The sequence below is a fragment of the Pteropus vampyrus genome, unplaced genomic scaffold, assembly GCF_000151845.1.
Source record: "Pteropus vampyrus isolate Shadow unplaced genomic scaffold, Pvam_2.0 Scaffold12, whole genome shotgun sequence".
In the NCBI taxonomy this organism is placed as follows: domain Eukaryota; kingdom Metazoa; phylum Chordata; class Mammalia; order Chiroptera; family Pteropodidae; genus Pteropus; species Pteropus vampyrus.
The window spans coordinates 14,622,184-14,648,283 of record NW_011888793.1 but is presented as its reverse complement, the minus strand read 5'-3'; the positions used below and the strand labels follow the sequence as shown (position 1 = coordinate 14,648,283).

At 37.4% G+C, this 26,100-nt stretch overlaps 1 protein-coding gene across 3 annotated transcripts in view; it reads left to right on the top strand.

The window, feature by feature from the left end:
* Positions 1-26,100, top strand: part of SPATA16 (spermatogenesis associated 16) — a 216,199-nt gene that overhangs the window by 183,111 nt on the left and 6,988 nt on the right. The window contains exons 11-12 of one of the 3 annotated variants that reach the window (XM_023524814.1): positions 15,706-15,785; positions 18,578-19,558. The exons of 1 other annotated variant lie outside the window; for it this stretch is intronic. In XM_023524814.1, coding sequence (XP_023380582.1) covers positions 15,706-15,785; positions 18,578-18,611 — 114 coding nt within the window. In that variant the 3' untranslated portion in view covers positions 18,612-19,558. Of the gene's footprint in view, positions 1-15,705; positions 15,786-18,577; positions 19,559-26,100 lie in introns of those variants that run through there. One more of the 3 variants, XM_011380532.1, reaches the window with a different exon arrangement.

The following is a 26,100-nucleotide window of genomic DNA, read 5'->3' as shown; positions in this document are numbered from 1 at the left end:
GAAGCTTAAAATATTTACTATCTGTCTTTATACAGAAAAAGTTTGCTGTACCTTGGTTTAGAGCAGTTCTCTTCCCAGAAATATTTGCATTTGTACAGTATTGTAATAACATTTGTGTTTTTACAGTATACAAATATCATTTGTATGGTAATGTCTATTTATAAATCTAAGTGAGAATAGAACAGTAGTCCAATTATGAAATTTCAATGGCCAGCCGAAAGGTTGAAGACAGACATTTATCTATATCTGTCTACATCTTGTAAGTAACCAGCAATACCACCTCACTCTAAGCTAGTTTTTTGATGCCCACATTCATAGGAGCACTTAGCCTGTGTCTTCCCATTTCACCTCCATCTCGGTTTTTTATTGCTGTGTTACAAACCAACCCTAATATATAGTGGTTGAGAACAACAATTCAATATTGTCTCTCACAGTTCTATGGATTGACCAGTCTCAGCCAGGTGGTTCTTGTTTAGTGTCCCCCATGCCATTCAATCAGATGGCTTCTGTGCCTGGGGCTGTAGTAATTTGAAAGTAAAATGGACTTGACTCCAGGATGGCTCACTCACATGGCTGACAGTTGACACTAGTCAGCTGAGAGAGTTGACTGGGGTGCATAATGTGACTTAGGCTGGGTTCCGAGAGGAAGCATTTCAAGAGAAAGAAAGTGGAAATCATGGATTCTCTTAAAGGTGAGACCCAGAACTGGCAGAGCAACTTCCACCACACCTGTTGGTCAAACCAGTGACAGGGAAGCCCAGATTCACAGGGTTGGAGGAATAGATTTCACTTCCCCATGGAAGAGATGTGCATTCAGTGAGAGAATGAAATGATAGTGTCTGTCTTTAAGACAAGCTTCCGCAGCAGAGCTGTGAAAACTTACTGTGTCTGCCCTGGAAAACTTACTTGCAAGCTTGTAGGAGTCAAAGGGATAGTCAAGTCAAGGCCACTGTGATTGGAACTCTACAGAGCCACTCTACCCAACCATTGGGTGTCTAGAAAGACTCACTGGTGAGCAGCCAGTCTTTCCAAATTAAAAGCACTGGTAATGATCCTAACTTTCTAAATGGAAGCCCCTGAGAGGTCTTTAGGAAGATGTGAATGGGAAGGAACAGGGTGCCAAATTTTTCCCAAGGGCTTTTAATTTGTTTAATGTAACTCAGAAAGGATGATCCTATCACTTTCAGACAATTCCGATAGCAAGTAAGTAATTTCCTTTTATTGCTACAGAGTTAATTTGTGTGTGCAGAAAAAAAAAAATAATTTAAAAAAAAAACTAATTGTACAAGCTACACTGTGTTCTGAGCCCACTAGAAGTTGATATCAGCATCACCACCTCTGAGATCTGTTATCTGTAATAGAAACAGCTGTTGTACCTAATGAAAACACTTGAAATTTTCATCAGAAGCAGCAGAATTATAGCAGCACCTCCTAGTTTCACGTAGTTATAGGAACTGTCAGAATCCCCATTACCTAACCCAATTTTCAGGGCTCCACTTTGTTATAGGTCTATAAAAAGCCTATCAAGATGAAATCTGATTCATGAGTGCTGACCTCCTGTCTATTATTTTGTTTTCTTTGCGATTTCTCTAAGAACCCAGAAAGAAAAAGTATGAGATAATTGTGTTTTTTTCTAATTCACTAGAACTAAAATACATTCTTTATAGGGTTTTAGGAAATTGGCTTTGTTTTGGTTTGGCTTTCTAGAGTACTATTTTCTTTCCAGTAATTAACTCAAAAAAGATATATGTATGTTGGTTTAGTTGTGTGTATATAAAATTAAGCCAGTTATATCAAAAAAAAAAAAAAGTAAATTTTCTTGTGTTATCAAGTCCCAAATCACAGCAGGAGTCTTTAAAATTATCACACTTTGCTTAGTTATAGTCTATAACAAAAATACCTGAGAAAACACACCCTTTTGAATGCCCCACATGTCCTGTTAACGCACAGCTCATTTGTATATTCATCAAACATGGCACCTGGCACCTCCTCTGGGTTGTTACCTGGCACCTCCTCTAGCTCGTTAAAAGCAGTGCCCTCTGATGTTTGCTTTCTACTAGAGAAAAGTAGACAATAAACTACCTGAAGAAATATGGCACATGTTATAAGTAATAAATGCCATGAGTGGAGGCGGCAAAAAAGAAAATGGAACATGCCAAATGATTGCAACTGCAATAGAATAATCAGGGCAGGATTTACTGAAGTGAAGTTTGAAGGAAAATCTGAAAGAAATGCAAACCATGCAAATATCTGGTGAAAATCATGCCAAGTAAAGGAAACAGCAAATGCAAAACCCAGAAATTGGAGTGTGCCTGGCATGTACAAGGAACTGCAAGGAGCGCAGGGTTGACTAGAGTAGAATGAACAAGAGTAATAGGAAATGAAGTGAGAGAGCAGAAGACATGACACTTTTTCAAACAAGAAAACAGTCTAAGCTGCCAAACTGAGAACAGATTGAAGGAGGCAGGGGTAGAATCAAGGAGATTAGTTAGTAAGTTATTGAAATGATACGGGAGAGTAATTGTGGGACTTGAACCCAAGATTGGATGGCTTGAACTCCAGGTTGGATGGGTTGAACTTGGACCTCAGGTGGTGGCAGTGGATGTCAGATTCAGTTCTATTCAGAAGGACAAAGGCTTATGTAAAGAGAAGGAGTACAACAATAACAAAAAAAAAAAGGCACCCTGAACTAATAATAATTTGGAGACCTGGTCTGCCACGATTAACTCAGAAGCCATTTCCTTTCTCTAGGCCTAAGTTTTCTCATCTGTAAGATAAAGATATTGAACTGGAAGATTCTTAGTCCTCCCTCAGCTCTGAATAAATGGGTCTTTTGAAAGCCAGACTATCAAACTGAAAGAATAAGTGTTAATGTTTGCTGAGCTCTTAATATGTGCCAGTACTCTCCTTTTCACTTTACATATACCAACCCACTCATTCTCACGAGGTAAAAGATGTAACTTATTAAACGGAGAAGTTTAGCAGTTTGCCTAAAGTCACACAGCCAGCAAGTGGTAGAGCCAGGATTTGATCTGGACCTACGTCCTAAACTCATTCTCTCTAGAAGCCCATACATTGTGCTGCCTAAAAAAGCCTGACTGACGAACATTATTTTATGTATAGATGAGCATTCAGGTGTTAAGCCAAATGGAGAATTACTGTGACCTCCAACCAAACTGGAATTTGGCCATAAACTAGCCCAAGTTGTCGGTCTTTAATTCTCAAAATAAAGTTCTTTTCATCTGAGCCAAAGAAGTCACTAAGGAATTTTTTATTTAGTCTGCCTTTGTAATCCACCTATATAGGATCCTCTCCCTCTGTTCCTTAGTTTGCTATCTATAACCAGAAACAATGCAGAGCCTAAATCTGTAAATCTTTGACTGTAATTCAGCTCCCGCTCATGGGACCTCAGGCAAGTCACAACCTCCCAAGAAATATGTGTTCATATCCTTACCACCTTTGGAGTCTATGATTTTGTGTTTCTTAGCATTGCAGTCTAAGGCCCATTGAAACTGTATAAACTAGGCCTGAAGATAAATAGTAAAAGGAGTCTTTAGAATAAAGTCTTTTAAAAAAATGTACCAACTGCTAAATTGGAACATTCCTATTTCTTCTCACCAGAAAATCAGTTAAGAGAAACAGTTAAGCAACACTTTGTCTGCAACTTAGAGGAAAAGTTGCTTGCTCTTTATTTACAAAGTCTAAATTGTGCACTAAGATCAGAATTTAATCTGGTATAACAAAAAGTACTGTCTTATTCTGATATGCCTCCAGATCGCTGATTTGAGACTAAATGAGATAAATGAAATTTTGTATTTTAAAAGTAATGCAAGAAATACTGTAGCATATAATCATGGTCCTGTGAATTTTCGTGAGAAGTAACGCTACTTTTAAATTTCATTGACTATTATAACATAGTACATCATAATCTTCAATGGATCTAACTGTTTAATAGAGTATAGGTGGATATCTTTAAACAATTCATATGAACATATTCAAAATTATTTAGCTTTTTATGTTCCTTTTTACCTTGAAATCTTAACTTATAAATCATACTTGTCATCACACAGAAATGACATTCATTGATATACTAATTCGGTCTTTTAGGATGAAAATGGGATAGAATCGTGTGTCACTTAGCAAATCTGTTCTGTTCAAGGCTATTGATGTAGGCGAAGCAAGCAGGGGAGAATACAAATTCGGGAGATGGGCCAGGGGGCAGTTGGTTGAAGAGGGAGAGGGAAGAGCAAATTGGAACATTTTATTTACTTTCCACATCAGCATTCAAACCTGAATCCTTCCTGAAACTCTTCTGAGAGAGATTGCACATGCGGCGCTATCATTCATCGGCCAATCATTTGGGCTGACTAATATGTGGTTAGGGCATGCATTTGTGTCTCTCTGAAAGAGCTACTGTCTTTTCAAAGATTCAGCAGCCGTACCACTCATTTGCAAAGCAGTTTTCCTAGCAATCATCCTTTTCCTATGTGTTTTGTTCTTTAAGGAGTCTCTGCAGATTTATTTCAATTTGATTATGAATCTTCTCAGCTTCTGGTTATGGGCTTCTGCATTAACATATCCCTAAATTCCTTTACAGTGTGTGCTTCAAGCACTGCTAAGCGGTTTTGTTCAGGGCATAATGCAAATTATGGAAAGCAACCTAAGTGCTCTTATTGCTGACCATGGGGGAAGCGGGGGGGGGTCTGAGGACTAGGAGAGAGGCAAAGTCCACGGGGATGAAGAGAACAAGTGCATGGAATAAATCACTGCAGTTTCTGGGATAAATGAGTCTATGCCAGTAGTTGTCCAGGCCAGCAGCTGTAGTGGAGGGGTCCCCACCTAAGTCCTGGCAGACCTCCTGTTGTGGTCAGAGGCTTGAGTCCTAGGGCAGTCGGATATGAGGGGAAGACCTGATCCTCAAATGCTACCCATGGCAAAGCCAGGTCTAGCCTGGGAAGGCAAAAAGGCAAAAAAGCAAAAAGCCTTGGTTCTTCCCATCTCCCCAAGACACTGTGAGATATTCCAAATCTAAATGGCACATTTCAATTATTATTTAAACCATGACATCTTTCTCCTTTGACTTAAAGGGAAAAGTATGTGGTTAATTTGTTAAACATTTTCAACAACTGCATTTGCTAATCACCCACTTCCCACCTATACTTAGCCTTTCCTCCAAAACTAAGAATGCCTCTTTTATATACTTTGTTGGCCGAAAGTATCGCCTTCTAAAACTTTGATGATTTGGCAGGAAATTTCTGCAGCAGAAGCATTTGTATGCGGGACTGGAATCCTAGCATGCCCCTCATCTAGGGAGCATGTATCCAGAAGTTTTGCTGTTTTTAACTAGGGGTTTAGCAAGGAGCAGACATAGGTAACTGCCTTTGTGCTCTTGTACTTAATAACATACTTTGTTACCCAACAAATTATCAAGCTATGGTAGTCTGAGGCTTGCTTTGGAATATCACAATTGAAATAAGTTACAGAAAAATTTAGCTCAGATAATTAATGTAACGATGACAAATATTTTTGGTGATTACTATTGATCTTTTAGTATGTGCCAAGCACTGTGAGTTATTTTAATGATTGCACAACATTGTGAGGGAGACGTCATTATCTCTCCTTTGAAAGATGAGGAAAAAGAGCTTTGTAGAATTAACAGGGGAAACAAGCCCAAGTTTGTAGTGAAAGGGTTTGGTTTTGAATCAGATTATTTGGGTTCAAGGCTCTGTTCTTAGCACCAGCTAGGATGCTTAGCTTAAACCAAATGCGGCTACTGAAAGTCAATGGCAAAAAAAAAAAAAGCATTGCCTGACCCAAGCTCAGACTCTGTAATACAACCAACAAGACAACCCTTGAGTTTGCTTTTGGCCGGTGAGTGGGACAGAAGCAGCAGAGGCTATTGTAGGCATCCTCTGTCTTTCTTTAGATCACAGTTTACTGGCCCAGCTGGGGACTTACCCAGACTACTTTGCAGCACCTCCCTGACCAAATCCAAACCTTGGCACACACTATCCCCTGGATCATGCTGCTTCTACTGTCTTGCCTCACCATTCTCCCTCTCTCCCCTACCCCCTCCCCCATTTATAGACATATCACGTTTAGGTTGGCTTTGATAGCTCACCACTTTCCCACTTCCTGAAACATTAGAACTTCAAGAGAACAGCTTAAATCTAGTCATTCCTGTAGCATACCTACTGTCACTCTGAGGGTCACTTTCTCATGAGTTGTCTGAATTAGCATTCTGAAATGCACCAGGGTCTCAGTGAAAACACTATTTCAATACCTTCACAGCACAGAGCCCTGGATGCTGGAGCCGGACAGCACCCTGCTAACCTCTTTCAATTCCGGTGATCTCTCCCTGCCTGTCCCACTAATGAGCTAATATAAGGAGGTGAATAACACAGAAATTGGAAATGCTCATATTACTTCAAATTTATTAGTGTTTTTATCTTTGTAAAAGCTTTTCAAAATGCACCTTTCAGAAGTTCAGTGAAATATTCTGGGGCAAGGGAGGAGAGCATATGTCTCAATTGTATTTTGAACTGAAGAGTCAGTTTTCAGTCCATTCTAAAAGCTACCATCTTTAAATTACCAAAGTGTCTTCTTTGCTTGGCAGCCCAACACTTTATTATGTGTATTTTATACATCAAGTTTTGCAATCCTTTATAATTCTGGAGAATAACAGAATAACAGCTTACACCACTTGGTAGCTAAATGAACCATAGGACATCTTCCGTTCTGTATTGAAATTGGGATTAATACAGAGTTCAGAGCAATTGACTTGTAGCTCATTCAGTCATTTATAGTGTACTCATTGTACCTTTCATCTTTTGGAGAAGGGCAAAAATACAGCCCTAAAGAAAGGTATAGATCCCTGTCATTTTAATTATGACTTTCTTACAATGGTGCATGTAGAAGAGGGGACAAAATTGTAATCTAAAACACATACAAATGTCATAAGCACAAACACACCCACATCTCTTACCATCATCAGAACTCTGTGTGTGTGTAAAACTTATGTGTGCTCTGCTAAAATGACTTTCTGCTGGAGAAAAGACTATGGAGAGGAGCATAAGAAAAGATGCTGGTGAAAAGATGAATAGGGACCTATGCAAGAGAGATCCTAATAGTTAGGCCCCTCTCTTATTGAATTAAAAGGAATTTGAGAGGCTTTTAACTTTCCAAGACCTCTTAATTAGAGAGAAACCCCTTCACCTTCACAATGATTCACTTCATCATATTGTTGAAGACATTTAGAAGCAACTGGGAAAACTAATTCAAGAATGAGAGTACATCTTCCTGAGGTACACGGTTCAAAAATCATTTTTAAAAAGCCGTGATAGAAGATTTCCACTTCTGGGAATATAGAGTAGATTTGCTTTTCCTATTCCTCCCATCAAGTACAACTAAAAGCCCTGGATATTATATATAAAACAAATACATGCCTCTGAAATGTAAAATGAAAAAGGCAGACAACCTTGGGACATGGGGACCCAAGGAATGACATAGTGGTGAGTTCACTGGATTTTATTTTGCCTCATACATCTGACACATTGCTGAAGAAGATGGTAACCCAGAAATACTAAGAAACGCAGACAAAAAAAAAAAAAAAAAAAGCCCCTTCTTGTCCTATAGCCAAAGAACAGGAAAGGGACAGCCTAATAAGACAGAAAACTCTTAGATCATAATAATCTTACTCCAACCAAGTACCACAGAAAAAAAAAATGGTGGTCCAACCCCCACCCATGCCAGTAAAGGCCAAGTGAGGAGTTACACTGCTACCCTCATTAGCCTATAACGAGGTTTTTCAACCTTCCCACACTAATAGGTGGTGTAAGAGAAGACCAAAATAGGAGCCTGGACTTTTAACTCCACATGAGTGGTAAGGCACCCCCATCCCTCTTTTTCCTGCTGGTGTGGTGTCAGAGGAGACCTAGCAGACAGAATTTTCACCACCCACCAAAAATTATGAGTGTGATGTCAGTGGAAGCCACTCGAGGAGCAGTTATGAGGTACTCCTAATTCTCCCAACTAGGAGGGTTATCTGTGAAAACTTTGGGAAGAGCTTAAATGTTCATCCTCACCCAAAAGTAATAAGGAATCCCTTCCCCGAGTGTCAGTGAAGGCTAAGTGGGAAGCCTGAACTTCTATCCCTAACCTGGTAGTAACAAGGCAATGCCTCTCCCATCTTTGTAATAGTAGTGCTAAAAAAATCCAGCTAAACCAGAAGGTCTAAATAAGATCCAGTGTCACAACATAATGTCCAGACTTTCCAGTTTTCAATCAAACATCACTCATCATATCAAGAATCAGGAAGATCTCAAACTGAATGAGGACAGATAATTAATAGACGCTAACACAGAGATGTCAGCGATATTAGAATTTCCTGAAAAAGATTTTAAATCAGCCATCCTACAAATATTTTAATGAGCAATTACAATTTACCAACACCTTAAAATGAATTTAAAAAAAAAAAAGAATCTTAGCAAAGAAATAGAAGTCTCAGTAAATAAATAGAAGCTATCAGAAGAACCAAAAGGAAATTTTAGAACTGAAAAATACAATAACCAAAAAAAAAACACCTCTCACTGGAGGGGCTCAGCACCAGAATGAAGGGGACAAAGGAAAGATTCAGTGAAATAAATATAGGATAATAGAAATTACTCAATCTGAACAACACCCATGGACCCTAATAAAGGCATGCACCCATGTTCTGTCTGTCTCTCAGCTCATACTCTGCCTTGACCTCCTGTGTGGCCCCTCAGGGCATGCCATGTACGTCCTCCAGGACCTATGAATAATAAACCTCCAACACCCTGTGCTCTACTTAACAAGCGTTAACAAAGTCTTCTACTCTTTTTTGGCCTTTTGAAATTTTAACTGAAAATTCTATGGTTCTATTTTTCTCGTTTCTTAGCATTACTGGTTGCACTTTTTTTTTTACTTTTTTTTTGTGTTTGTCCCAAAGTTCTCAATATCTATTTACAATTAATCTCTGTCCACTTTGATTATACGATATCACTACATAAGACCTTATAATGACAAAACAGTCTTAATTTTTTTTTCCAGTCTATCATTGCTGTCATTCATTTTACTTATAAACATATATATATATATGTATGTAAACATACATAATCAAATACATTGTTGCTATTGTTATATTGCTCATTCAGCAAGATAGGCCATAAAACGCACCTTAACAAATTTAAAGTAATAGAAATTATACAAATTAAAACCATAATGAGGTAAGTCACTATACACCTATCAAAATGGCTAGCATAAGATAGTGGCAACACTAAATGCTGACGAGGATGCAGAGAAATTAGATCACTCATACATTGATGGTAGGAATGGAAAATTGTACAGCCACTGTGGAAAACAATGATAGTTTCTAAAAAAAAAAAAAAAAAAAACAAAAAACAAAAAACTAAATATACAACTACCATATGACCTAGCATTTATAGTCCTAGGCTCCTGGGCATTTATTCTAGATAAATAAAGTCTTACGTTCACACAAAGACCTATACACAAATGTTTATAGCAACTTAATTCATACAGCCAAAAAACTGGAAGTAATCTAGATGTCCTTCAAAGGGTTAACAGTTAAACTGTGGTACATCCATACCATGGAATATTGCTAAGGAACAAACTATTGACATATGCAACAACCAGAACAAGTCTATTTTCCAGAGAAGCACGGGCTTAGATACTACATGATTTCACTTACATAACCTTCTTAAAATGACAGAGAAATGGACAACAGATTAGTGGTTGCCAGGAGGTGGGGCCAGGAGGAAAATGGGTGTAGCCATAGAAGGGCAAGGAGAGAGATCTTCCTGGTCATGGAACTGTTGTGCATCTTGAGTGGATAGATGTCAGTATCCCAGCTGTGGTATTCTAGTACAGTTTTGCAAAATGTTACCCTTGGGCAAACTGCATAAAGAGTACAAAGTTCTTCTTGTACTGCTTCTTACCGATGCACAAAAACCTACAATTATCTCAAAATAAAAAGTTAAAATATGTATATTTAAACCTTTAAATAATTTGTCACTAAATGTTGAAAAATAAATTTTTCAACAACCATGATACATGGTTTCCTGGACAGAGTGACGGCAAGATTCTGTAATGTTCTTTAACTCTATACTAAACATAATAAAAAGTGGTAGCATTATGGAAATTTTCAATTAAGAGTTGGTAATACAGTTTAGCAGGAAATGTTTTTGCACATTTTGTAACATCTCAGTGGTAGGTCCCTCAGATCTTACGTTGTACTTTTATGACAAAAACACTGAATGACATACCAAATTCACTAAATGTAAAAGGAGAAATATGAGGCTTGTTTGTCTGAATGCTAGCCAAAAGCTAAAGAAAACTGCTATATTATGAATAGCAGAAACAATTCCATTTCAGAAACTAAGTTTACTTTAGAAATTAATTTCAAGCCTGTTTGAAAACAATTGTAATTCTAATTAGAATTAAAATTCAAACCATTCTGGATGATAAATATTTAAAAGCATTTGGTCTGGAAACTAAACTGGAACAGAGCAAAGAACCTAACGTTATCAAATCCACCGTAGTGGAGGGAAATGTCTATTTTGCCGAGAGGATTTCGGTCCACGCTGCTAATCGCTGGAAACACATTCTGATTCTGTAGCCACCACTATAGTCACATAAACCCGATATTTATTCCCAAAGCATGCAATTCTTATTTGATCTACATTTTTTTCTTCTTAAAAGACATATTTTTTAAAGCTTTACTAAAAAACAAAAAATAAATTCTTTGAACATCCAATTTCTGAGGCATGAACATATGCAAACAAACCCCTACAAACATAGCTAATCCTCCCTCCTTGATCCAGACTAGGTGAAAGCCAATAGGAAGTTCCAATTCAAGTTCAGCGTCTTACTTCTCAGTGTAATCTACCCATACTTTCATGTTTTAAATCTACGTCCTCTCACTGCCATTATTGGAAAGAAACCACTGTAGTTCCCAGGGTATATACACTCAGAATGTGCAGGGAGCACCAACCAGGTAGCAAGCATCAAACAGCAGGAAAACTGAATCCTAGAAAGCATCCAAGTCAAGTTTGAAGGGAGAATTAGAACATAATTGAGCTCCTTTTTATTTTACAGCTTAGTGGTGATATTAGTTTGCTACACCTGCTGTAACAAAGTACCACAAACAGAGTGGCTTGAACAACAGAAATTTATTGTCTCACAATTCTGGAAACTGAAAATTGAGATCAGTGTCATCAGGGTTGGATCCTTCTGAGGGCTGTGAGAAAGAATCAGCTCCCCACCTCTCTCATAGCCTCTGGTGGTTTACTGACAATCTTTATTGTATCTTGGTTTGTAGGAGAATCACCCTGATCTCTGCTTTCATCTTCACATGGCATTCTCTTTGTGTGTGTATCTGGGTGTAAATTGCCCCTCTTTATAAGGACACCAGCATTTTGGATTAGGGCCCACCCTAATGACCTCATTTTAAGTTGATTACCTCTGTAAACACCCTATTCTGAAATATTTGGACTTAAGACTTCAACATATGAATTATGGGGAACTACAGTTTGACTCATCACAGTAATGTTTGATTTTAAATGACTTTAAAAAGGAAAAAGGCCACCCAGATCTTCACAGTGACTCTCTTTCCCATCTACCACATTAGGCGACTGCTGTGTTGTCCCTAATTATTATCATCTCTCACCAGCTTTCTTATGTTGTTATTTCTTTCCTTAGTTTGCCCAATAATTTTCTAACTCTCTATTGTCCTGGAATTCAGGTGCTTGCTCAACAATGCCCCTGGTGTCGTGGCCAGCCTGCGTACAATAAATAAAAGGGAGTAATGTTATATTCACCCCTGACTCACATGCCTTCACTTACCAAATGAAAATAGGTTAGATCTATGTGCAAATGAAGCTACAGTCAGCATCACAATATTGTGGAAAGTCAAGAGCAAACCTCCATCACAAGAAAGCTCTCAAGAGAACAGAGGGTCACCTGACCCCAAGGCATCCACATACTTTCCACCTATAAATAAGACTAAGTTGGGTATATAAGATAGAAACCCATTTTACAAGAGATCATGGGAGAAAATATGCAAGTACCTTTTACCATACCTATACCAAAAGTGACCATAAAGTGTTTGGATATGGGAAAAATATTATTTTAATCTGTAAAACTGGTACAGTCTATTCTGGAATCCAGTAGAAAATCATAAGTCTTGATAAGCTGAAAAAAATATAAAATCATAAAATCATTAACTGAAAAATATTTTCATACCAGTAAATAATCTGATATAGTTATAGGATGAAAAAGAAAGTGTGAGGTGAACTACCTTCTGATGTTACGCTAATCTATCAAGGGGCCCTTTGGATGCAAGATAAAATTCTATACATCTGGAGAACAATATATCTAATAGGTATCATCATTTCATAAGTGGGGTATTAAGGAGGCCCAAGAATCCTAGTATCTATGGGTGTTTATATTAACCAGTTCGGTACCTTTTATCACATACAAAATTACAACAACATAAGTGGTTAGATCCCTCTCATTTCCATCATGCTGCTTCTCCGTATAATACAAGGCAAATAACAACATGTCCTTCCACCGGGCATATTTCTGTAGAATGAACGCAGGCCAAATTAAACATCATAAAATTAGTAATTTAAAGTTGGAATAGATTTTAAACGTTTATTTAATCCAACCCTTAGCTCTCACATGACTCACGAATACTCCATACCTACCAAAGAAGTCATCTAATGTTTGATTTCCAATCTCCAGTGATGGAGGTCACCATACGTCTCACCCTGAAGTCCCTTCCACTTTTATATGGTTGTAAAAAACAGTTATATGTAATATTGATATAATAGCTACTTTTCCATTCATTTGGCTAACCATTTAGTTATTCATTAATTCAACAAAGGTTTATTGAGAATCTATTATGAAACCACCAGACGCTGCTTGTAATCTTTGTGGAGGGTTTAGCTATTTATGAAGCACTTTTCACAAACATCAAGTCATTAAATCCTCACGAAAACCCTGTAAAGGAGACTATGTTTATTATTATTAAGTTTTGATTTACGCTAATGATGAGAAAATTAAAATTCAGACGTTAAGTCACATGACTGGTAGAATTGATATCAAACTCATACTCTAATTCTAGATAGGACTCTCCACTGTGTATGCTAATGCAAAACAAATCCATCACCTCTTCCACATAACAACCTTGATCGACCTAGGGACACCACACATTTGTGTTATGTTTTCTCTTCTCCACATTAAACACTTCCATATTAAACATTATCCTTCACCTTACTTTCATACAATTTGTAGCTGAGACCCTGAACACATCCAGAATTGAGCATGATAGCCCACTGTGGTATGGCCTAAGCAGAGAAGGGTTTGGAAAACCATTGTCATCTTTGAGACAGACATATTTTAAATATTGTAGTCTATACTCAGATCAGTTTTCTGGGAGGTATCCAGATAATATTATCGATTTATACTGAACTTGCAGCTAATATGTACTTCCAGAAATTCCCTCTCTCCCTTCCCTTTTCTGCTCCCTTCTAATTCTGCCTTTTATATAGTGGAATTTTGAGACCTAATCACAAGACTTTAATATGTGTCAAACACCTACACTTAGCACAGTTACTGAGGCAGCAGCCCTCACAGAGGAGAGGCCAAAAACACAGCAACTATTAGATAAAGTTGTTCCTCTTTTTATTTTATTTCACTTTTCTATATATATATTTTTTTCATTTATGTTTTTCCCACTTATGGGGCGTACACTTCCAGATTCAAGTATTAACACTACTACTAAATAATAGCAATTCAAACTTATGTAACTACGTCACATAAATTGTTTAACTTAATCTCACTAGGACCCAGTGAAGAAATTGATAGATGAGGAAACTTAGGTTCCAAGAAGTTAAATAAGTTTGCACAAAGTCGCTCACCAAGAAAAAGCTGGAAATGGGATTCTTAGATATGTTACTTCAAAAGTAGGCCATACCTCTGCCATGACCACCTTTTTGTTCTGAATAACTAAAAGCATCTTTTTTGTTGGTTTTTCTTAGTACTTCTTAACCTCTAAAATTCTTTTCACATGGTCGACTATAAAAGAGTGTTTTGTTTTGTTTTTTTCATTTTGGAGTTTTGTATTATTCTAGCCTAGGCTATTATTACAGGTTTATTTATTAACACATTTCTGATTGCAGCCTTTTTTCCATCTCTTGTATATGTCACTAATAAAACTCATTCTTTTTCCCTAAAACTGTTCATCTATTTGTATTCCTTGCCCTGTTAAGATATGATCATTATCTCGTTAGAAACTTTACAATCAATTCTAATTCTGCCTGACATCCTATCCCAACACAGAATTTTTCATCAAGTCTATAGCTCTTACTTCCTAAATATCTCTTAAATCCTTGATTCAGGCCCTCAACATATTTTTCATATCCTATTGCACTGGCCCCCTAATTGATCCACCTGCTTCTAGTCTCCTTTACTGTACTCTACTCCACACGATAACACCAGATTTATCTTTCTAACTGCATAGCTAAATATTTTTCAAATTTTTACAAGCTGACCCCAATCTATATTTACTGCTGTATATGCCTCTACTCCCAGTGCTCTCATACTTACATCTATGCTATAAGTAACTCATCCCTATCAAATAGTCCGGATTGTCTCACAACCTTGCTTTTATGGATGTCATTTCCTCTGTCTGGAGTGTGTTTCTTGCCCTGGCAAAGACCCAACTCCTATTACCTCCAGTGCACTTCCACAGCCTTTCAGATAGAAGTCACCATTCTGACATTGTTGCTAACAGAACTTTGTGTACATCATTCTTATATAAACAGTTATGCTTTATTGTAATAACTTATCATTAACTTTATAAACAAACATTTTGATATTTTTGCTTATCACCCTAGTCCAGTGCCAAATACATAGTAGATGTTCAATAAATTTTTGCATGAAAAAAATGAATGTACTTCCTTCGAAATCTAGGCTGACTAGAACTTTTCCTGTCATATATATCGGTCTATTTAATTACCTCCACATTTCTTCCTAATTGACATTATTTGCTTTTGTACTATTGGAATTGCAATTTTGAGATCTCCTGTATTCTCAGGCTATCTTCTCTTTTAGAGTTTCATAATCATCTTTGTTCTGAACTTTTTGAATCTACAGTAAATCATGACTGACAGACTTTTGTCTATAAGAATTGAAAGATCCTAAGAAACTAGATGATAACAATTTCCTTACTCTTTGATGTGGAATATGACTGACAGCCATATGATAGGTGAGAATCTAACTCCTATTGAAACCCTCAGTTCTCCTCCATCATCTGACATCCCAAAATTCTCTGCAAAATTCTTTTTTGGTCAACTGTCCATATCCCTGTAATGCCAAGTCAGCATTGGCATATAGATAGATACACAAGAAAATGGTATCTGCCCATTTTGCAAATGGAAAAATTAGACCCAGAATGACCAAGTAGACTATCTGATATAGTTAAGCAAGGAGATTTTGCACCAAAAAGAAAGTCTAATAAGGCCTCTGCTCCAAAAACTGACTCATTTCCTTCCTTACATGCTTACGTATTTCTTTTTGCTTTATTTCCCTAAGGGCTTTATAGAAATTTCTATCATTTGCAATCTGTTCATCTTAGTTATATGAATCTATTTTCTCTTCAACCAGCATTTTTCTTTCCTTGACTTAAAAAAAGAAAATAAAGAACCAGCTTTACTAAAAACATGTTGCAGCTCTCCTACACTTCAGTAAGTACGGAAGCTAAAATTGACTTACTTTACTGCATATTGGGTCATTCATCTAATAGTATACTCTAAGAGAATAACCTCTGATTTGAAAAATATGAGGGATCATCTTAAGACTGGACTAACTGATCTGATGTGAGTATAAGTCTTGGAATTTGGGGGCTTGGTGTATCCTTGGAAATTATCCTGGCCAACCCTTTCCTCAACAAAGGCTGGTGAACAATGAAGCTCGGAAAGGCCAACTGATTTCTCTGGGGTCACAGATCAGGGTAATAAACCAGGCCAAGAGCAGAACTCATCATACTGACTCCTTATCCAGTACCCTTTCTACCTTTGGCTGTTTCAACTATGGAGACCACACCTTGCTATTACCTTGCCTCAAGAGCCTCAAAGCTAAACAACATTAATAGAAAGATGGTGTGTGGAAGTAGTAGTGGTTATTTAATTTATAAGAGAAAAGAAAGCCTTCTGATATGCTCCATACCAGGCATCACTTTGAGTACAGACAAACACATTGGTTTCTGAATGTCTTCAGCTCTATTAACAGAGAGGACAAGTAATGAGGGTCTACTATATCCTAGGTGCTGGGAATAGTGGGCAGCATGGCCATAATTCCTGCCTTATGAATCTTAAAGTCCAGATGGGAAGACAGATATTATATAAATCATTACAAACAATTACAAAAACACAATATACAAAGAGATGAATGGGCTGCTATGGGAATATGTTACTGAGAGGACCAATCTGGTCTGGGCTATCAAGGAAAACTTGCCTGAAGCACTAATGTGGAACCTGAAATCCATAGGATGTACAAAGGTTCCAATGGGAGTATTCCATCAGAAGGCATAGCAGTAGGAAGAGCAGGGGTGCAGAGAACACCACACAGCTGTACTTAGAAAACTAAGAGACGTATCACACGGCTGAGGCAGATGGAGTGATAGGAGACAAAATTAGAGACGCAAATGAACCAGATCACCCAGAGCTGTGTAAGCCATGTTGAGGGCTTGGGAATTAAGTATTTTAAGCAAGGAAGAAATATGAACAGGATTACATTTTTAAAAGATTGGTCCAGTATCATTAGGAAAATGAATTGAAAGGTCAGCATATAGACAGACCAGGTGGGAGGTGAACAAAGGCCAGGTGAGACATGCAAGTGGTTTGTACTCAAGGCCTCCCAGCTTAATTCAGCAGTGCTCTCTAGTCCAATGATACGTCCTGTGTTTCTTCTTTGTCTGTAATGTTTGTAATAAAAGGCAACCCACTTAGTCAACACTGCTCTTAATAAACATAATTTAAAAAAAAAAAAGACAGCAGCCACCTAATGGGTATTTTAAAATAATTAATTTTTTGTATCATTGAAGGAAGCATTTTGGATGCAGTAGGATTGTAATTTTAAATTGTATTTGGGTTAATTGCAAACATTCTAATTGTAAAGAGTTTTGATTTAAATGATACATTTTCAGTGCAGATGACGTGAGTGAATCATCAACTGAACTACGGAAGCAACAGTAAAGTGCCATTCATTATGTTTGTTTTGATTTTGCAATATGTTAATTTTTACTTATGATTTTGGTGTAAGTTGGATAGTATAAATATATGGAATGCCTAGAATAATGCATTGACTTCATGACAAGATCCAAAAATATTCTGTCAAATTATTTTGATGATTGCTGCAATGATCAGACATCATAAATAACAATGTGCTTTTGGAGAACTTCACCTGAAGTAATTTTAAATTTTCAAAAAGAATTGTTTTCATATAGATAAGTTATCTTATTTTCTTAAGGAAACCAATGAACAGCTTACATCACCTGGGGTGATATAAGACCTAAGCATAACATACAGATGAGTATTACTATTTATTATTCTCTCATGACAATCTGAATTATCTTTGGATATTAAAGTGAATGATAAATCAAGTGATTTAAAAGTAAAATTCAAAATTGGAAAACCGAAGTTGTAAGTGCTTTTACCTTAAGTAGATGATATATGCAAGCACCTTAAGTAGTTAGTAGTGCTCTAGCTTTGAGCTAACTTTATGACAATGGGCTCTTCAATGAATGACTTTAGGCTAGTACAATAAAAAGATCCTGGGAATCAGGGTTAAGTATGAGTTATTATGTCTACAGACTTTCATGAGAGCCCAACTCAGCACATATGTAAACTGTTTTATTCCACAGTTCTTTCTGACAAATTGTGTAATACATTCAACCATCATTGAATAATTAGAAGTTTTCTTTGGAGAAGACTAATACTTTATTTTTAAGAGTTATTGATTTGTATGTCATTATTTTATCTTATTCCTTAGGTGTGACATTTTTTTTTTTAAAGAAAACGTACTCTTTTGAAATTTCCTTTTGATTTAAAAGAGAAATGTTACTTGCTAAGACAATGAGGAATATTCATTTTTCTCCCAAGAGGCCAGGAGCATACAAATGCTAGAATCTCTGGCTTGAGGGAAGTGAATTGGTTTGTTTTCATTCTTTTTGATAATGATTATTTTTTCACCATTCATTTCTTTTTCAAATCCTTGGTTTTACTGATCATTAAAGATACCCAGCAGGTACGACTGAGAAGTAAATCAAATCCCCTCATGCCTGCTTCATGTTTTTAAACCAGGGAACCCTGAAATGGAAACAGAAGGAGGCTTTTATGTTAAGTCGTTTCCATCTCTGCCAGTTCTGTTTAAACATGGACCTATATGTGCCATTTAATTTTAAATACCTCACTATTTTCCTAAGTACACAAAACACAGGAAAACAACAACAAATCTTATATCTGTTTATTTCTTCCAGGTTGGACGAATTGAAGATTTTCTATACCAATTAGAGGATAGTTTCTTAAAAACTAAAAAACTGAGAACTGCTCGAAGGCAAAAAACAAAAATGAAGCGACTGCAAACTGTGCAGCAAAGCTAAACACTGGGGAGCAAGCATTACCACAAGACGTTTCAGAGAAAGGGGCAATGGCATCCTGCCAGCCTGACAGTGACAGCTTGGTAACTAAGGCCTATTGCCAAAGGAATGAGGTGGCACTCCCCTTGGCTCATCTTTAGGAAAGATAGTCTATAATTCATTAATCTTGACTGGCAGCAATAAATGTTCTCTTAACTCTTGTTCAAATTCATCTTATTTAAACAGCTACCTCTTTCACCTGCCTTGTTCTTTTGAAATTGACTAAGGTATACCAGGACGACCCAAATATGCTTGTAGTATATGTGCATATTCATGTGCAGTTATTAAGAATTATTCTCATATCACACACAGATACAGACAATATAAATGCAAATTTTAAAAATTATAAAACTGATAATAGACTTTCTCGATCCTTATAGAAATAGTCACATGTGGTATGGCCGATGCTATTAGTTATCTCATCAAAATCTCAATTCTTTCCTCTGGATCCTATATTCTTTCCCCTTAAATGACTCAACACAATGTACTATTTGACAAGGTAGTGAGTCAATAGCCCTCACTGAAGACTTCAGCTGACACCAACAAGGCATTTTGAAGATAGGGTGAGGAGAAGGAAGTCAGATACAGAGTAAAATAGACAGGAAAACATAATTTTTAAAAGTAGTGGGGAAAATGGGTAGGATCTCAGAGTACATTGATAATAACATGAAAAGGGAAAGAGGCAATAAAATACTTAGCGCCAAATGACTCTTTATACTTTATACAATGAGACTATAAAAGAATAGATTTATAATTTAACCTTAAATGTATGCTAGATTTGCATAGTCATAATTATGCAAGATATAAATAATTTAAAATCTTTAAAAAAAAAATAGGACCTTGGTTTTCCTGGGGACAATTTGCATAATCTTTTCTATCCAACTCCACCCAGAGAACACTATCATTGCCACCAATTTCCCTCAGGTTAGTCATTAATACAACTGTAGTCAGTTAAAAACCATAGAGTTTAAGAAACTCCTTTTTGTTTCTAACCTCACACCAACAGTACATGTCAGTTTTGTTCTTGCAAGTACTGGAAAATAATTTCTTTCTATAAACACTTGAATCTAGCCAAATGTGGGAGTCTAAGGTAAATAGCTAAGCCTCCCATCTGACCACCAATGCTGTTATCACTTCTCACCATTGTCTAGGAATTTCCAATTATTTAAAAAAAAAAAAAATTCTCATAATATCTCTAGGAAATTAAGCTTGTCAGCTTTGAATATTAACTTCAGTGTTAAAATTTTGTTTTCCAAAAGGATTTTTATGTTCTGTACGTTTTTTTAATTGGATCGAATTTTAGCACTGCTTGTTTGTTTACTCGGCTATTTTCTAAAAGTCCTGTTGATATTCAGTAGCCGTTTAATTGCGTTACCCTTGTTCTTTGAAAACTAGAATTCTCTCATGCAGTGCCTAAAAATTATATTTGAAAATAATATAATTACAATTTTTAGATTATGGCTTCACTCTTTGATCATTTTCTCCAAATCCAATTCTAAATATCCATTGCTTTTTTTGGCTGAGGTTTGGGTAGGGAAAAAAGGATGATGTAAAATGAGTATCCAAAACTTTCAAAAGAAACTTTTTTTCAAAAAAAAATTAACATTCGTAGCTCTTCAACAAAGTATCAACCCTTTAGAATTCTTGATAGGTGCAATAGCAATGTCCATTAGGAATAAATTTTGTTTGTGGTTTCCATATTAGTGTCAAGAGCCTTGAATTCACAGTAATACAATATAATTTACTGCAACTGGCCTCTCATCACTTGTTTGTTTTTAAATTGTCTGCAAAGGATTCGTATAGGAATATGATATTAGTAAAAAAAAAAAAAAAAATCAATACTAGAGAAAGCAAAATTTTAAAAGTACTTTTAGAATGCTTATTTTATTTCAGCTTCATAAGAATTTCATCATGTATGCATTTTCTCTTTTACAATTAAAGAAAGAGAGTTAAGACCTTGCTTGACTCCAAGACTCATTCTGTCCTCTGCTTGCTATTTGAAATATGGTCCATGGACCAGCAACATCAGCATCACCTGAAAATTCCTGAGAAATGCTGAATTTTAAGCTCCTCCCCAGACTTACTGAATTAAAAATCTGCATTTTTAGCAAGATCACTGGGTGATTTATATGCACATTAAAGTTTGAGAATTGCTTCTTTACCATATTGGAAAATATTTTTCTGTCAGCTCAAAATTAACCTGATGCAGAGACTGCTGATGTAGCCACTCTTAGGTTTTGGTCCAAATGAATATCTCCTAATATGATCATTCCTGCAAAAGTTTACATACAAAAAAAGGAAAATTAAAAGTTTAATGATAATAGGATATGTTCTCTTTTCCTGTCATTTCCTTGAAGATATGTGTAATTTTATTCTGTAATATTTTAAAGATATTAAGCGAAACAAAAGAAATACATACTGGCTGAAAAGATATATATTTTATAATCAGACCAATTTAAATATTATTAATTGTGTAGCTGATCCACGCCATAAGTGCTTCCACAATCTTGGCTTCCTTCATCTTCCACTACTTCCACGTCCTTCCATCACTTTCTGATGCATCAGAATGGGGAGCAGAGCTCTGCTGATCTCTAATACTAGGAGCAACTTGTCTTTCAAAATTTCTAAACCAATTCTTCCCAAAATGTCTACATTAGGGTAATAAGTTTTGTCCATAATATGTATTTTGAGGGACTACCACTGGGTATTCTTCTGTAAGAAATAGTTCAAGTTCAGAAGTTCCACTCCCAGAGGAGGAATCCCAAAGGAGGCCATTCATGACCACAGGAAAAGCATACATGTGCTGATCCATGTCTGGTTAATGGCTGGACTCAGTCATTCTCGATCATTCCTTGATCATTCTTCAGGGCATTTTGGTGGTGTTGGTTTGTATGTGTAAAGGTTCAGAATATGTCACCTTAAAATATGCCACACTGGCATACAGATTATTTTGAATTGAAATTACTTGAGAAACAGCTGATGTAAGAAGGATACCCTGCCCTTCCTTCGTCCCTCTGAAAGCAGGAACTAAATCTCTCGTGTGAAAGATATCCTCCCTGTCCAGGAGGAAAGAAGACATTTTTTTCACCAGAGACAGGGAATTTAGGGCTGAGAACGCTGTATAAACAAATCTTGTTAATTCTTCACCACTTACTACCCCTAACAAAATGCCTCTGCCTTGTCAATTCTACACAAATTTATTGTTTCTTTGTCTAAAAGGTACATAAGCTTCCTGTTCTGGTCACTTTTTTTGGTCTCATATCTTTGTGGGGCTCCCTAGTATGTACATAAGAAAATTTGTTTTTCTCCTGTTAATCTGTCTTTTTATTACAGGAGTGTCTCAGCCAAAAACCTGTAAGAGTAGAAAGAAAATTATTTTTCCTAACCAACAGATGTTTATTTTTCTCAGCTTTTCAGTTTCAAACTTTTTAAACCTATGGAAAATTAGCAAGAATACTATAACCAATATACGCTTCACATAGATTTTCCTAATTATTAACATTTTGCATCATTGCTTTCTCGCTTTCTCTCTGCCCCCTGTAGCGCTCTCTCTCTCTCTCTCTCTCTCTCTCTAGCGCGCTCTCTCTCTCGCTCTCTCTCTCTCTCTCTCCCTCCACCAAGTAAAATCCATTTTACATATTTCATAGACAAATCAAATTGTTTCTTTTAATTAAATTACCTTATGAGTCCTATGCTAATCTCCCATTTGTAGGTCAAAATTTATTCTGTGCATCCAATTAGCCAAGTGACCACAGTTACTGAGGAATTGCTGGGGGAAGAGGCTATAGATGGCACACACCACACCATCCCCCTCCTCTTCCACACTGCTGGCCTTTCTATGGCATTTCTTTGATAGTCACAGCAGCAGTCAGCAGGGACAGTGTCCTTGAAGAAGGAAAAGCAAGTAGCAAAGGCAAGATACTGCCTCAAAGCTGGCTGGTTATTCATACTTCTGAATATCTCCAAAGGTGGCAAATCTTTATTCTTTGAGAACAGATGATGCAATTTTTATAAATAGCAAAAAATTACTCAGAACTCAAATTGAATAGAGTCATTGGTCAACTGAATAATGCTATTCTGTGTCCAAGATCATGTGTATCTCTGAAGTAATGGCACACATAAAAGCAACTGCTTTGAAATAGTACAGCTTGCCAAGGTGACTTTTCTGAAGAGAGAGCCACATGTGCATTGATATCTACATGCCAGTATGTTTGTTTAAAAAATCTATCTTGCCAGGCACTCCTATATGCATGTGATGGAACAGAAAATTGGATAAATCAAAAACCTGTCTAGAAAGCAATTTGTCAGTGTATATCACGAGCCCTAAAGATGTTTATACCCTTTGCCCCAACAACTCTACTTTTAGGAAATTATGCTGAAGGAATAATCAAATGTGTGTTAAAAGATAAAAGTTAAAAGATAGTCATCACAAAATTATCTTAAATAGAAAAATAAAATGAACTCAACCAAAATTTTCTAATATAGGTAATAGACTAAATGATTTATGGCAGTTGAACCAAAGCTTAACCTATAATATATAAAAATTTTATGATGTTAAAAGAAAAAAGTAAGATGTAAAACTATATACAGCACAATTATAACTAGGTTATAAAGTATATGAATATATATTTTATATATATATATGTACTGGAAGGAAATACAATAAGATATTAAGAATAGTTCTCTTTAGTAGAGTCAGTTATGGGTGATTTTATTATCTTTTCTATAATATTGTGCAATAAGTATATGTTTCTTGATAATAAGGAAAAAATCCTTAAAAATATTCTTATTATTTAATATCATGCTGAAGAAAGACCAATTTGTATCAGCTTTTCTTTGTCTGTTTACAAATATATATATTCTGATACTTGCATCATATATATATTTGCATAGACAGAGACCAGTAGAAGCATTTTACTTACAGAATTATTTGTGGCATAAAATTTTTTATGACTACCTCCATCAAACAACCCTGGGAGACACAGTCCAAAAGATCACTCGAGTAACTATTACACAGAGCACTAATTATGGTGTTTCACCTGCCTTTACAAATAACAACATGATACTATCTATAGGTTGTTCCTATCTCCCTTGCTTTTCTTTCTCATAACTTTCTCCTCTGATTGTTTTCCTTCATTTTACCCTGTACTCACAGGATATAATCTCATAAAATATGAGATGATCACAGACCAAAGTCCTTTAAATCAAAATGTATTGAAAGTTGAGAGACCACTAGCAGAGCAAAGCTTTGATTTACACTGGCTTGATTTATTGAAATAGTGTGATGGAGTCCAAGTTCAATCAGATTTCTCACAAGTTGCCTGATCCACTCAGCAGTTCCCTGGGCTCCTGGAACATGGATACAAAGGACTATTGTGCAGCCTTGACAAGTAGCAGATTATCAAGATGGAATGTAATGACACCTAGAGACAGGCACCTATTTTTGACAACCATCGAAGGAAGGAAAAATCAGAAAACAGACCCAGAACACATCCCAAAAGTTATCAATGTAAGCATATCCTGCTTGTGCCTTAATGAAAAGAAGCCAGAAACACTCTGTATGAGGTAATTAGAACTCAAAATCATTCTCAATGTACATTCTTTAATAAATGGTTGGGGGTTCCGGTCAAGACGGCAAAGTAGGTAAATGCCCTGCTTGCCTCCTTCCATGACCACATGAAAATCACAACTAAATTATAGAATAATTGACCTGGAGGATCATCTGAAGACCGAACCACCTGAGAACCAGCTGAACCATCTGAGAACCAGCTAAACAGAACTTTAATTAAGAATATAAAGAAGACGCCATACCGAGACCGGTCGGGGGGACAGGGAGGTGAAACGACCTGGCCCCACACCCACAAACGGAAGTTGAGCTTCGGGAGGCATATCCCGGCTGTGGAGGTACCCCCCAGAGGAGCAAGGGTCCCCAGCCCACACCAGGGTTCTAGTACAGGGAAGAAAAGGCCCCACAAAAACTGGCTGTGAAAATCAGAGGGGATTCTGACCATAAGGAAACCCAGACATCCCCTTAAAGGGCCCTCACACACTCACTCACATGCACTCACCCCTGGCTCCAGTGGAGGGACAGCAGCTTGGGAAGTGCCAGAGACATACAAGAAAAGACTGAGTTGTGTGGCTTCAGGGCAAGGGCTGGAGGGATAGCTACCTTTATCCGTTTGTTGAACACAACTCTTGTACAGCCTACAGGCAAGCGCCATCTTGCCTGGGTTGGGCCCTCCTGGGTTGGGCCCTCCCTCTACACCACCAAATCTGAATCTGCATTGGCCTGGTGAGCTCTGCTCCACCCACCCTGTGACTCCCTGAGATCTCGTCCCACCCAACTCACAAATTGTTGGTGCTCTCAACAGGAGGCTCCTCAGTGGCAGTCAGCAGGCTCATGCACCTCGGGAGACATTTTCAATAGCAGACAATCAGCCCCAGGCCAAGCTGTGACATTTCTTGGGCAAATCTCAATGGTCTATGGGTCCGAGGTGGGCAGTAGCTGGCCTTGGTATGAGCTGAGACTTTTGCAGGTGGCCACAGGCTCAGCACTGGCACCAAATCTGAATCTGCACTAACCTGGGGAACACAGCTTGCCTTATCCTGGTGTCTTCCTAGTGCCTATTGCCTGGTGCCTTATTTAATTCACATATTGCCTGAGGATCTTTCAGCTGCTGAGCCATACGAGCAGCCAGCAGGCAGCTTCACACTTTGGGGTGCCATGAGCATTTTGCTGAGCTGCCTTAGGCCCAGTGCTGTTGCAGCCAGCCTTTGTTCACCATGTAGCCTCTCCCAAGTGCCTACAGGTCCAGCACAAGCAGCAACCAACCTTACATAGCTTTGTGGCACCTACAGGTAGCTCCCATTAGGTAGTGGCTGACCTTGGCCTGCATGGGAGACCCTCCCAAGGGGCTCTAGAACCAACACACCCAGAGGCTGGCATCAGACTTCAGTAGAACAGTACCTGATTCACCCCTTCAAACACTGTATTTAACGGGCGGTCTCAACAGGCACACAAGCCTGCTGGGGCAAATTCCTCTCCATGGGGTTAGCCCCTACACAGCAGTTCATATGGCCAGTCAGCCTGAAAGTCAATCCCACTCACTTACATGACAATAACAATCAAAGCTCAACTATAATAGGAGGGCACTCACAACCACAAAAAGGTCACTCCTGGAGCACCTGGCATAGGTGATCATGGAGACTGTACCACTGGGCCACATAGGACACCTGCTACATTAGGCCGCCCAGCTAAGACTGGGAGACATAACAGATCTACCTAATATATAGAAACAAACACAGAGAGACAGCCAAAATTAGAAAATAAAGAAACATATCCCAAATGAAGGAACAGGAAAAAA